At 42.4% G+C, this 15,239-nt stretch overlaps 1 protein-coding gene across 5 annotated transcripts in view; it reads right to left on the bottom strand.

Annotated features, from left to right (window-relative positions):
• Positions 1 to 15,239, bottom strand: part of LOC107216629 (rhophilin-2) — a 50,737-nt gene that overhangs the window by 18,219 nt on the left and 17,279 nt on the right. Inside the window, exons 1-2 of one of the 5 annotated variants that reach the window (XM_046734932.1) lie at positions 10,162 to 10,664; positions 3,635 to 4,014 (exon numbers count right to left, since the gene is read on the bottom strand). The exons of 2 other annotated variants lie outside the window; for them this stretch is intronic. In XM_046734932.1, coding sequence (XP_046590888.1) covers positions 3,635 to 3,817 — 183 coding nt within the window. In that variant the 5' untranslated portion in view covers positions 3,818 to 4,014; positions 10,162 to 10,664. Of the gene's footprint in view, positions 1 to 3,634; positions 4,015 to 10,161; positions 10,665 to 15,239 lie in introns of those variants that run through there. 2 more of the 5 variants (XM_015653873.2, XM_015653872.2) reach the window with 2 other exon arrangements.

The following is a 15,239-nucleotide window of genomic DNA, read 5'->3' as shown; positions in this document are numbered from 1 at the left end:
ATCAGAATCACAATCGGATCGCATTCTTTTTTTCTTTTTTTTTTCGTAACAAAAAATTTTCGTTGTACCTGTAAAGTTAGTCTCAGTTTAATTATAGCCACCGTGTAATATCGAAGGATTATATGTATTTCCTGATCAACACGTATCATTTTATCATAGCAATTCTATCAGTTTGGTTATAGGTATGTACAATTGGAAATCGAAATCATTAGCGTACATAGAGTCGAATGCGACTACCGATTTGTAATCACGCGACGGCGCAGTCTTCTCTGGAATTCCAGCTGACTAGGACGGGGTGAAAGTGAACGGTATTGGTATCCGAGCCAAGTAAAATTCTCGAACCATTTACCAACCGAAGGATAATGAAGTTGCAGATATAGTATATTTGAACAACGGTGTTTCCTGAGGGGAGGGAGCGAGGCATTTCGAGTTAATTATAACCGATTTTCTTGCACGTATCGACGTTCAACGGATTCCAGGACGAACAATTGAGCAATTTCTAGAGAGAGCGACGTGCTTTTACCTCCAATTAGAAGTTGGTGAATTTCACAAAATTTTACGGCACGTTCACGTTTTCGACAGACGTGACTTGGTCGATCACGTGCGTCGCGAAGCAAATCCCGGAAGACCCTTTGGCACAACATGCCAGATGTTTGATCCGCGATTCTCTTTTACTTTCTTTCCCTTCACCTTGTATTGTAAACTCGATCTCTGTCGAAAAGACCGAACGAAGCACGATTCATCGCTTCCTCGAGACATACCGAAGTCATACTCATGGGTGCAAGCACCGAAACACAGTATAATTACCATTAAACATGAACAGGGTATAAATTAATTTAAGTTGACCGTTTTTACATGTCTACTATAACTTCTTGCTGTAGCCGACGAGATTCGCGCGGTACTAAATAAGGCGAGAATCACAGCGAGGAGCGCCTTAGGAATATTAATTCTCGCGGCACGCGACCACGTGAAAGCTGATACTTTTGCCAAACGGAATGAGATGTGTATTTGTTGGTTCGACCCACCTGCACTTCACCGATCTCCGGTAGACTTTTATACGCGACTAAAGCTTCGTTTGATGGATACTCTGCGGTAAAAAGTAATTTCGAGGGAATAAATAGTACGATCGAGGTTTGATTTAAGGTAATGATAAAAACTGAGGTGAATTAAAAATACGTCAATGAGTGTAACTGGACTTTAACCGTGGATACCACGATAATAGGGAATTGCTTGAAAGAGATTAATCGACCGATGTAATTCTCTTCTAATCGATCTATTTTATTGGTGAAAGTTTATCGCTCGAATCGTAGCTATCCTGCTGTTTCTTGGAAATCACGACGCAATTCTGTACTCGTACTTGGAGCCTCGAGAGAAAAAACTTTTCCATCAGGTTTGGATGATTTTCTATCGCAAACAAGTTTGCCCCGTATATTGTAAAAAATTTACAATTAATACAATAACTCGTTCATTCGATTGGCCAATGTGGAACGAGTCGAATTAAAAATAATGGCATACCAGGCACGAGAGGTATCGTATATATTCATATCTAAAATCCAGTTTCAACTGGCATTTGAATGTAAACTAAGTCTCGCGAAAATGAAAGTCCCGAGACCCACAACCTTGCAATACCTAGATAGTTCTTTCTGGTAACCCACGACACAAGCACACGCTTAGTGCCAGCAGCACGGTTAGTATTATGGAGAACGTACGTAACATGAGTTACAAGTTGTTCAGTCGTCGACATATCGTAACTAAATCATAGAGGCAATGTTACGTTCAACATTTAATATCGACAGGCGTATATTTCTCTTTCTCCATCTCTATCTCTGACGTATCTATCAACGATAGTGTAATATGGTAAGGCAAATACGTCCTTTTCCACACTTATAGCATATATGTAGTAGACCAATCATCGAATGTAAGCACAACTTGACGTGACTCAGGATCTTTCTCATTCTATTTCGCTCTCCCTGCGGTTCAATATAGGTAATACACAAGTTACAGGGAGCGCATGCTTATAACAATCAGCCGAGATGAGTTATCAGAACAACCCCGCATGCTTTCACGTAACGATCAAACGGAGTCCCGAAGCTCGGTGTTGGGATGACGCGAGTTTTAGGTGTGTCTAATAGATCCCATGGTGTTCTATGACGCATAACAGCAAGTGAAGGGAAAATGCTCGGCGTTCACCGCGCCGACGTCGCTAAAAAGATCGACAAGGACAAATTGATGGAGAAAATTTGCGGCGAGAAGGAGCTAAAAGATTGCGGACTGATCGAGTTCTCGGTAGAACTTTAATCACCGCGATGACTGCGGATTATCGATCATCTTGTCCCGCTCGTCTTGGCTTGAAAAAAAGTCCCGTGTACTATGCAGAGGTCGAAGGTCGGGCTGCAGATATACCTCCGCGTGTACGGGTACTTGTAGCTTACAAGCCCCTCCTTATACCGTCGCTAATTGTGAGCGGTATTCTTGAGTCGGTAACGCAATCAGTCATTCCTCGTTTGAAACGTACGCGGTTACACATCGGTAGAGATGGGCAATGGTTTGGCGCGGTGCGTATGACATTCAACCTTCGATTCGCAACGTCTGTTTAAAGGCGGATAGGTACCATAGATCACGGCATGTGCGCGGTGAGTCGGTGTTATCTCAAGTAAAACCCGCATATTGAATAACATAGCATGTGCAGGTGCTCGATCGGATCCCAACCATGTTATGAATAAGAATGACCTCAGCGGTTCGGATTCGTCTGATTGATATAATATTCATGTACAAATATAATACGCGTGTAACGAGGCTTATACTAATTGTGACAGCGAGCAGGTGATCGGTTTGGGTACACGATGATGGAAACGAGGCACGCCGAGAAGTGCGCTCGTGGGATACCTACTCATATTTTCAGATATTTATTGCATACGTGTGGGTATATTTCATATTCACCGACTTGCTGCACTTTAAGTCGGGCAGGCATCTCTGCCACGGGAGTAATTCAGCAGCATTGAACGACTCCGAAATACTCCCGCCGATGATATAATACCAAAGGAATTCACTGGAATTCTTTGAAAAAGAAAAATGTTTGTCCCGAGGTGAGGTACAATGATACAAAAATTAACTTCTTCCATTACAGACGTTCTTGAACATTCTTAAGACAGGCGCGGAGACTTTTCATCGAGAGTGGTGACGGAGTTAAGTCTTATTACAAAGGTTTGAAATCACAATCGGAATATGAAAACGTTCCAAATGTCGAGAGATTTGGGTCACTAGCTTATTCTGGTAGTAATAGTTTGAGCAGACAACGTATGATGAAAAAACTTGAAAAATATTAGTGCTTTATGGATATATCGGCAATGTTATAAGTGAAGCAGACTTCGTATGAAAAAGTGTTCAATTCTAAGACTGAGGTAAGGGTTCAAGGATGACTATGTTAAAGTCAGACCTCGACACTACGAAGTTGAATTGAGAGGTTTTTTGTAACGCCTATAATATCGATATGATAGTCGACGGAATGAAAGAAAACATACACACACGTTACGACAGACAATTTCACGAAGGTACAATCTATACAAAAATCGGGAAAAGACCATTCTGAATCGAATACGATGACAATGAATATTTCCTTGAAAATAAACCTTACCCCGAATCGTTTTCGGGTGCAGACGTCCAACATATCACTCTGGTTCTGGTCATGTGTTGTCTTCTGCGTTACGTTCTGTTGGGCGTTGACCTCCTTGTCACCTTTCTTCGCGGAGGGCTGCGTTGTCGTGACCACAGTCACGTGGTTTTTCGGCAACGGAGAGTGATGCACCCACTTCAACATGGCCGACTATGACCACATTATTAACTTCATTTGTACGCGATAAACGATCCGATAGCCACGTCCATGTATCAGTTCCACAACAAAGTTTATATTATAGGTGTACAGCGAACGGTAGCGAGGAATTTCAGTTTGCACCTCGTTAACGTCGGCCTTTATTATTCACTCGGTATGGTACTTAATGTAGACACAGGAGAACCCTTGGGGAGATCATTGGTTAGAGATTATGTATGTTTTAATTAGGAGTATCGGAACGCACGCGATCGCTGCAACACCGCCAACCAGACTCCGCTCTGGCATGGCGTGGTATCTGCCCCATGGACTTCGCCGTGAAGTTTAACCACAAGTCCACGTTTTATGTGACTAATCATTGAAACCGACTTCATGCTGATTTAACCTCGCCGTGCGTAGATATATATCAGCAAATACGAGCAGACCTCAAGTTGCGTAATCGATTAATGCAAAAACCGCGAGCTTTTCAAGCGGACGTCAAAAATCCTCAAAATCCATACACAACCAAAATCAGCTCGCAAATCATTATGCTTATGGCAAAATTCAACCCTTTTGATAATGCGGCAATCTTCGGTGTGGCCGGTGCGCTCCACGCTTGCCTTTACCGATGACTCATTCGCGAGGTGGAATCATTCTATAGGTGTATGTATAGGTATACCGTACATGAATCACAGCTGGCGAACATGTTGCCTGGAGTTATCTACTACATAAACAGCCTGGAGCAGCGATAAGCGATTAATAGGTAAATTTCTCGGCAATAGATTACGACAGTTCAAATTTTCCGCTATAATATTTTTCACCTTTTCAACATTTTATTTCACCACGACCATACGTGTACTCTGCGCAGGCTAGAGCAATTTCTGCACAACTACTAAGAATAAATTGAACTTATTTCGCCGATGGCAACGCCTGTATCGATCGCTTATATGCGCCGCCTCGGAGGTACCTCGGTGTTTATCGCAATAATTCAAATCCTTTTGCGAGTAAAGATGAAAAGCCTGTCCTCTAGAAGGATGAAATAAATTGTCGCTCTTCAACGCGCCCCGCAGTTTACCAGACTCAACCGGAAGAAAATCTCGTCCTCGGTCGACCTGTGCAATGCAGGTTATTCGCGCAAGTCCGCGATACCGAACGATGGAGTAACAGTAGCTTATAATTAACGCCGTGGTGAATTTCAACATTCGCATACGTGATATATACGTTATATAAATTATAACTGCATGCATCGAGGGAATTTCCGTGCCGACTACATCGTAACCATAAAACTAATCGAGGCGCATACGCGTCGAGCTTTATTTCATGGAAATCATTCACGTTAGGTATATCTTAACGACCTCAACCCAGATCTGCAGAACCCATAGGCATATATCTTGCAACGCCCTATAGCTGTCGTTGCACCCTGTTTGCCCGGCTCAAGTGGAATCGTCGATAACGCGATACCGCAGTTTCCGATTCATGCAGTCTCGGAGAGGGTGCTAATATTGTTATATTACCGCGTGCGTTAGCATACTTTATCGCTGTGACGAGTGATATCAGAGAGAATTTCGCTGGATGTACACGTTCCTGTACGTATATGACGGTAGAACAAAGCTCGACGTGCGAGGGCTCACCTTCCGATCGTTAAAGATTAAATACAAACCAATCAGGCAGAAATTTCGAAAGGCTTGGTAGATAAGCCAAGTTGACGTAAAAACTAGCTCGCACACTTTATACCCATACCCATGTGCTTGCAGAAGCATCGATGTATAATGTACGTGACGTGGAACGGTTAGCTAGCAGCTTGCGGTGCAGCTTATCGCACTGGACGGCGTGTAAAAAACGGAAGTCGGCCGTACGGACGGCGGAAATAGCGCGCGAAACAGAGCGAGCGAGCTCACGAACCGGTCCAGCGGTCGGCGCGGCGGTATGTACAAGAATCATGACAAGTATAATTAAACGCCATTAGTATCTAGTTCCAGATCAAGAATAATTGAACGACAAGAAAGAACGTGGAAAATTTGTCAGGTTAGACCGTATGATGTCAAACCGGCGCAGCGCCGAGTTCGCGATTGTGAAAAACGCGCGACTCACTTGACAACAATTCCCAGTTTCACAATCTATTGTGCATACTAATCAGACCTTCTATGAGTTTCTCATATTAACGCCTCGCCTCTGTTTACGCGACAAAGCTGACGCCTTAAAGGCCCCGTGTAGTCCAGGGAGCAGCTGGGTTGTGCTCTGGAGGTATAAACGATACAAATAGCATTACAGATCGAACGCCTTATCTCTCTATTTTCACGCATTGCTGAGAACTGGTGGTATTGAAACGGTAACAAATATTTCCGGGGAAGCATCACGGTCACTGGGTTTCCGCAGTCTCCGAAACCGTCCATCGAACGACTTTGCGAAGAATAAGTTTACCGATTTTTGGTCCAGAAGCATACGTGGTGGAAGATTCACTAACCACGCTCCGAAGATGCTCGAGGCAACGGGAACTCGGTAGTGATTGTAATTGGTACGTAGAAGAACTGATGAGCCTTGTAAGTACGGCGGGTATCGGTTGCACCTGACGTTGACGGAACCAGGTTTTGAAAATAGAATCATCGTAATGCGAGGGGCCACCTCATGAACGTCATTCTGAGCTGGCTATAACTCAAACGTTATTATATGAATTACCGAGCGGATTGACAGGAAAATGAAAATACTTTTTTTTCCACCTAATTCGCAGTGTATGAAAACAGGCGTTTCACCGTCATTACGACGCTTCGATGCTTTGTTTTCTCCGCGAATCACACACCATTCGATGGAAACCGACACGAAAGCTTTCATAGCTACTGACGCACGTGAAGGGGGTAAAGAGCGAAATAAAGTGTACGATATATGTATATAGATTACTGTACTCATTCCTTACTCGAAGGTGTATTTCCACAGAATATAACCGCACGCATCCTGTGCTGTGAACGATGTTCCAAGGATTGCCTGCGAATGTTGCGTACGGTAAAATTTGTAGTTCAATGTTGCGAGTCGAGATCGGTGAAATTCGGACAACGCTTGATAGGAGTAAAGAACAGACTCCATTGTCATTGTCTTATCGCACTTTAGTATCAGACAGACCGACGTCGATCGGATAATTATGTGGATAATTAAGAAGAGGTATAATAGGGAGAAATACAGAAACTCCGGTGTTAAGCGTGAAAGGGATTGTTCGAAAATCAAAAGGCGCACGAGTCTGTGTATATTTTTGGCCCAAGGACAAACGAGCTGGAGGACATTTTGGTGCATTGCCACACGGTGTGGTGAATTGCTTAGGAACGTGTGTCATCCTTGCAAAACGCGTCCTGACTATTAACCACGGCTATTGGTCACTCCCAACGCCTCGGTCCCAAGACCAGCTCCTTTTTAATACTCAACAACTACCGCCAACGCGTTTCAATGAAAATCTGCCCACTTTAGCGCGAAATTCTTCCTATCCGAACTGTGCTTCGTCCACGAGTAAAAGATAAAAAATGTTTGCCTCGATGATTACACGTCATCGGTCTGCTCTTACAATAGATGTTGATAATTGGGCGCAATGAGGAGGAGATAAAAACTATAAAACAAGGAATGAAGCGATGTAAAAAATTAATGTCCAAAGCGCCATTGCGAGCGGAAAAGTCAAACAGTAATTCGTGCGTGACGACCGAGACCACGATTCAGTTATTGTTTGGAGCGATCAAAACTGAATAAAATGTACAGTTGCTTGTCAGTTGCGGTTTATGCGCTAGCGGAAACATTGGATCCGCCATTATAACCGTCGATATTGTGTGAATCTCCTTAGGCCGATACCTGCCGTGATAAAATTACCTCCGAGTAGAAGCTTCGACGGTGGAGCAAATTGTGAGAGTTACGTACGAACCTACAAAAAATCAATGGACCAGGCACAACGATCATCTTTAGAGAACGCGTCAATCCATTTCCATTGTGAAATTTGAATGATCCGTTACGTGTAATGGATATAATAACGCGTCGTACCGGTAGCAATCATACACGCTCCGAACGATCGTAAATCGGGCCCAGAATCGTCGTACCTACCACGTTCGATTAACGAAAGTTACATTTTTGTCTCACATAAGAATTCCACGAAGCATAAATCGAAATCCGAAGCGCATAAGTGCGCGTATATAAATACATCACGGAAACTGTTACATAACGGGCTGTCTACTGTGTGCTATTCGCCGAGGAATATACATATAGGTACATTGCTCAAGCATGAAGCATATAACAGCATTATGATCGCAAGGAACACGTACTGTTAGCCGGTATACCTGACACATAGCCTCGAGCAAGGATTCTCTGTCTTCTGAAGATTTCACAAATTCTAACTGTCAACCAAACCCCATCAAGCATCGTTAACCCAACAATTTGTACAGGCTATCTATCATCATCGAAATATACCGTATGATGATTTTCGGCAATACCGTTTAAGAGTCCCAAGCATACATTCGGCAAGTAGCTGACACGCCGATCGGTACTCAAGTAGTGTTTGAAGAAGCAGCCCACTTCATTTTCAAAGAACAACACTGAGCCTCTCCACCCACAGCTCGACAAATAAAACCTCATCCATCAACACTTTGGTGCAATCGATCCGGGTCGATCCCTTTCGGTCACAGATTGCGAACACGAATAATCACCAATTATCTCATTGAATTGACTATTGTTCACATTTTCTTATTTTTCCTCTTTATTAGGTAACTGCAGATGATGGCTTCGAAAATATAATGAGGCAGTTTTAAAGCTTCTATATTATCGACGCGGGATTGTTAAGAAGAAAAACAACGATGAACGTTCCTCCCTTAAACGGTTATAAACGGACATTAGGCGAACGCGGGATATATTATTATGAGTAACTATTAACATTTGAGGCCGCAACGATATAGGCGTAGGTAATCGCTTGTTATACATATATTGAGCAATGGGCAATTATTTCGCAGGTCCAGAAGAGCCGCGTGTTTGTAAGCATTTGTAAACGTTTTAGCAGATGGCCTCCGCGCATAGCCACGCTTTCTACCCACAGGAAACCAAACCTCGGTTTTTGTGCGTTCGGACAATAATCCGTGAACTACAATACGGTAGTTGTTTAGACGATTATCGTTACTGGACGATCGAAATCTATACTCGTTATAGAAATACTAGGAAGCTGTGGAGTCACAATGGATTTGCGGAATCTGTTATTACAACGGACCAGAACAGAGGCTGGAAGGTTGGCTGTTCCGGTGATACGCAGGGGTTCGGAACCAGTGAACAATGTAACTTCGCTAGAAGATCGCGATCGATTTATCATGTACAATAAAATCGGACATTGCCCACAGGGTCCGAGCACTAGCGTTCGTCCACAATCGCACAAACACAAACGCGATCACACATGCGGACACGCATAGATGCCGTGAAAGTTTTCTATATACGGTAATATGATTTTATAATCGGTCATTGGCGCTGTTTGACGTAACAGCAGCTGTTTCTGCTCGATCGTTACAGAGTAGCGGACAATTCTTTTCAACACAAGAGCCCGTTTATGTAAGGGTTTTGAATCATTTCCGTGACACTTTTGACAACAATGATAACTTTCTAATATATATGACTGGTCATAATTGATCGCTTGAAATGCTCGGAGGGTTGTACAAGTTTCATCGCATTGCTTCTCACGGTTTTATCACGGTAACAAGAACCTGACAGCCACTGCAGATGCCCGTCTATGTCGTGTAAGTATGCAGTAATACTAGTAGAAAAGTGAACACTCATCCAGTTCGAAGTCTGCGCTCTGATGAAATTAAGGAATTCAACGTCATCTTGACTTAAAAACCGATAGCAATTTATCCGTCAAGAAATTACTGCACCAAACTAACTGTAGAATGGAATTGAGGAAATGGTACGTTTGCCGGACTCGACAGCTCTATAACTTCCGTTTTATACAGGAAAGTAAGAATGCCAGCAAACGGACCGGGAGACGGACAAAGGTGCTGCAGATAAATAAGAATTTCAGAATTGAGCGTCAGTTTGATTATTCTACACGGACGAGATATCTTAAAAGCCTAGGCAAGTTTATTTCAATGCGAGGAGAACGGAACTCTTGTCCAAGCGGACATGGAGTGTTCAGTGAATGGATCATTGCGATAGGGATGGCGATCGAGTGCGACTCTTCGAACTATGATTGTAATAATGTTGTATAACCTAGGTCTTTCGATTGAAATATAATCGAAAGCTATTCGAGTTCAGCGAGTAGAACAATAGACGACAGTGCTTGAAGAAGCAACAACCGCAGCCTCATCGTTGACTTTAACAACGATCGTTATTGCCGATCTCGATTCATGGGAACTTACAATCGAAAATACACAAAAAATTCCTCAATTCTTCTTCTAATCGGCAAAATTACGATAGTGAGCATTATTATTTTCACATGATAAACTTCAACACCAGTTAAAATCTCGGGTGAATCAATTAGATCTAATAACTACACTGTATTCCGTATACACTCGACACACAAAAAACTTGACCGATGAAGATTATTAACGCCAATGTCTGATGTATTTAGAAAAATAATTATATTTACAAACGAGCGGATGGCCAATTTACAGATTATAATTTAGATCGATCATTTCACATTCACAAATTACCGATACGTGTTAAAGGTGGAAATTGGCGATTATATTTACGGTGTAATAAACGTTAATCGGACCGGCGACCGGGCGACGATCGGTGTCAGACTGGTCGGTTGTCAGTGGCACATGGCTCTTGAGGAGGCCACTCCGTGATCGCGATCCTTACTCTGTTATGTACTCGTGTTCCGCGGTGGACCACAGATGCGACTGGCAACTCCGTGGCATGGCCACCGGGCCAGGCGCCTTCGAGTGAGAGGGACGCCTCCTCGACAGAGGAGGGACGCACGCCTGGACAACGGACAACGGACATCGGACATCGCCGGCGGAGGCGAATGCAACTTAAGGTGACTTAAGGAAAGAGGAAGACACAATCGACCGGTAGCCAAGCGATACTGGACGTCGCGGGCTCAACGGCCACTCGAGATAAGGGCTTTTTCATTCTCCGATGGCCAATGTTTGACCATCCGTTCGCGCCAATGATCCCGAAGAGAGAAAGCAAACGTCTTCATTCGGTGGAGATTGACATTTCGTTCAAGACATCACTTCAAAGTGAAATATGGAAGAAGATGTCGCAACTTACATCAGACCTGTTGGATACCTGGATCTGTTCACCATGTATTATGCGTCCTCGTTTCTTTGATAAGATAACCAGTACTATTAGCATTCGATTGAGCCATCGACTTGAAACCGTGCTGTTAAAAATTTTCCGAATTTTAACGATCCTTTGATTTTTTATTTTACAGTTTTGCCTAATCTGGAGAGCAGTCAGTTACATTATCTCGTGATCAAACATTTGCCAAGTCTCGGTGAAGATACGTGAAAGCAGTAAACACGTATGAAATTTAAACCGTATAAAGGCAATTATACTTGCGTTTCACAATCAGTGATAACGTACGGATAATGAAAAATAAAGCAGAATTTTCAATGCAAACGCATATTTTACCGGCTATTTGTAGGTTCAATTTTACAAAACTTTCATCCATCAACAACTTGGCCGGATATTGAACGAAACAATCGAATTGCCTCGCCTCGCTCGTAGAACCATTTTATATCTGCCCACGTAATTGCGTCAGGATTTAAACGCTTTTAGCTGCGTTGGCGCTCGCGTCCGTCCCTCCGGCACCGAAGTGGTAAGTAATTTGTATCAAATTATAAGATTAACCGATCAAACGATCGACTAACTCTGCCCACTCCTCACACTTTATGACAGATTTGTGTTTCTGGCTCGATCAGTTCTTATCACGATCATTCCTTCGATCACCTGCACTTTGCATAATCTGCCAATACCTATACATGATGGTAAAATATTTGCAAGACTTTGGGTTTCTCAACACGTGCTTTGCACATTTCAATGGCGAGAATTTATTTCTACATGGTCATTTATTCGTTGCTGAACGCGAGTGCGACTCACGCAACTGTTCTACCTGGTTCCCACATAAGCGGCTCTCTCTCGCCTGGGTCTCAAGCGTTCGGCAATTATGAAATTCCAGTAATTATATGTATTTGTAAATATGTTACGAAGTTAGAAATAAAAAATTATCATTCTATAAGGTCACCATAAATTCCTAATCATAGATTGCAAAATAAATTCTCAACGATTTGCTGTAAAATTAAAATGAAGCGAAGTAAACTCTAATTTCCCTCAAACGTTTATGCGCTAACATTGCCATTTGGGTTAATATGTTATGTAAACTATTCTGCAGCTCGTATAGCCGTCAGGCAAACATAGAACGGATCGACTTATCATCGGTAAAAAAGTAACGGTATAACCTCGACTCATTAAGTCCACTAATAAGCATATTAAACGACTTCAGACTTTGCCGAGGGAAGGGAATAAAAAATGCACAATAGGTAATTCACACAACACAATATTCTCACCTAGAGAACCAATCTTTGATCCAATTAAGCCGCGATTGATTTACGTCTATAATTTCAGGTATAACCCTGAGAATTGAAACAAACCGACTGATTAACAATGCATGACATAGCACACATGCATTCGATGGGTGTGTTGCAAAAACAAACGTGCCAACTTCAATGCCAGATTAAGGTTATCATATATTGCGAACGTTAAAATCGGCGCGACAGCGCTACACATTTAACGATACAGTACGCAGTACGAGGTGCAAAACTGTATTTTTGCGTTTTAATTAATTACCAATTACCATAACTCGACCTCTCATTGCGTGTTTGCAGATTTTCTAAATTAGCATTCATTTATTACACTTTAAAAGTGTTTGAAAAAAACGTGTTTAACATCAGCTAATTCAGAGTGGTTTAACGTCTATCCAACACAGGTTATAGTCCAAAGTCGCACGCGAATAGACATACTCACATTCTCATTCTCTCTTTTCGCCCAAGTCGCAACTCATTACTGCACTAATCGACGCAGAACTTCAGGAATGGCTACGACAAGTATTACATGTGTCAATACTTTTCTCGGCACGATTTCTTCGCCGTGTACCGCATTCCTGCTCGTTTCGAAATATCCACAGAAAGAAACCGACTCCTCATTCATTGTCACCCTCATGTGTAATCAGTTGAATGTTAATTGCTTCCATTGATAAACAACAGTCAGATTTTGCGCGAGCGCACGTCGAGTTCACTACGTGCACACATGATGAAATGCATTTGGCCAAACGTACGTGCAGACGTGTTCGCACAGGCACAGGTACATAAACTTCAGCGAGAACTTGATAGCGCAAAGCGTTTTGCAGCCACATGATTAATTAATGTATTTAACGGTTGGTACCGTACACCTGCTGTAGGTATAAGATGTTGCAAAAATATCACAGTTGATTTCTACATCGTGTAGAAGTCAAAAGAAGACCCGTGTTTAATTCAAAATACCTACCGAAGTTATATCGATACGTGACGCAGGTTTAAGTCATGACTATTCATTGGGTTGGCAAATTTTTTTTATCAAAGTTCAAATTTCGGTCACCTCTCCTCGGAAAGATTTTCAAAACAATGACGAAATTTTAAAACAGTTAAGCTAATTTGTCACGCAGTCAAAGCCCGTGTCTGCATGTATAGCAAGTATAATTATGAAATAAATTTCAATCCTCGCTATCATGTTGAAATGACGGGATTTGTTTTTGAATAATTTCAAGTCGTGGATCACTGACTCCATCCGTTCACCGTCGATTCTCAAGGATGTTGACTTGCCAATGTGAAAAACATATCCTACTATAATAAAAACATCAATTTCACATGGCCACAAGATAATAAGCACACCGAATATTGTAGAGTTACAATTTGTTCGTATACATCGAGGGAACTCTAACGAGATGGTCAGAATTCTAATCCATTCCAGTTAGTCATGAGAATCCGCACAATGTGACCGTACAAGCTTTGTATTTCTATTCTTGACCATCGATAATAGGAATGTAACGGGCAGAGTTTAGTGAATGAGAGATGAAAAAATTTCACGGCATGTCTCACTCTTCCAATTAAATACCAGAGCCGAAGCAGAAGCAATATTGTGCGTACGGTATAGGAGCTCGTCTAGCCTGCGTGTACATATAATTTACGCGTATCGAAGACGGTATGATTAATGACTAGCCTAACCTGACTCGCTGTACTACGTGCCCCGGAAATAAATGAATAAATAAATAAATAAATAAATAAACAAGTAAACGAAGAGCTACATAATTGCAGCAGTACCGCTACAAGAATCTCCCACAGTATTTAACCGACGCAGCGTATAACGCCGTTTATCCTACGGCACTGTTTGTTGCGCGGGCATATGTACGAAAGATAAATCTACACTTATACACTAATCCTCACATATTTGCAATGCTAATTATCCCGAGAGGAAGAGAGAGAGAGAGAGAGAGAGCGGGAGAGCAAATAAAGCATAGTTATAAAATCTCGACCCCGCCCCACGTATGCACAGGCAGGCTGTTTATTGTGTATGCACTTGTCGCGGTCACTTGAGCATCTCGATGCCTGATGTCCTACAGACATCGTCGTCAACCTGCGTTGCAGTGGGTCACAGCATGGAGCAGCCGATCAGACGCGTCTGTCTTCAACCGATAGTTTTTTCACCCCTAGCTCGATCGTTGCTGAGATATACCGATAAGTTGAGATCTGTTTTGAGCACATCATTCACAGTTGGGTAGTTTTTTTTTTTTCTTTCTATTAACCCTCCCATCGAGTCGTTGAAAAAGGTCACATAATTTCATTCCCTAGCTGGCGAGAAACGTGACAGCCTGCTTAACTCATCAACGTTTTTGATGGTCTGATGACGATAATGGCCCTTCCTAGTACATACATATCGAATAGCTGCGGAGAGCATTCGTCAAATGACGTAGGTATAACCTACGTAATGTTATGCATGAAAAATACTCTGTCGTTAAGTATACCGGTTTCGAAAAACATGAGAAAAAACTATCAAGATGTTTGGTATACTAACGAGCTAACAGGTCTGTGGAAATTATTATACATAGGGTGTTCAAAATCCTCGGAAATTTAACGATTAAATGTAGACAGAAATGCCTGCGTATTCTAATCGACATGCAAAAAAGACATTATAACAAGTGAGCAAATAAAAATTCCCACAAAAAAAATATATCCTTGTCTCGAATTTCTTTCCCCCCTCTAGAGAAGGAAAAATTAAAAACCGAAACACGGGCACTCGGTGATATTTATAATCCGTAAGCCCGTGTCATGCGGTCGCAAATCCCTTGAAAACTTTCGAAGAACGAATCCATGCCCAAGTCACGAGCGACGCGAGCTTCTGCGGCAGGACGCAACCTTTGAACGCTCTCAGGTATTTCATCCGCGTATGGCCGGAC

The sequence above is a fragment of the Neodiprion lecontei genome, chromosome 3, assembly GCF_021901455.1.
Source record: "Neodiprion lecontei isolate iyNeoLeco1 chromosome 3, iyNeoLeco1.1, whole genome shotgun sequence".
NCBI lineage: Eukaryota > Metazoa > Arthropoda > Insecta > Hymenoptera > Diprionidae > Neodiprion > Neodiprion lecontei.
Note: the sequence above shows the minus strand (reverse complement) of the source record. Positions and strands in the feature narration are given on the sequence as shown.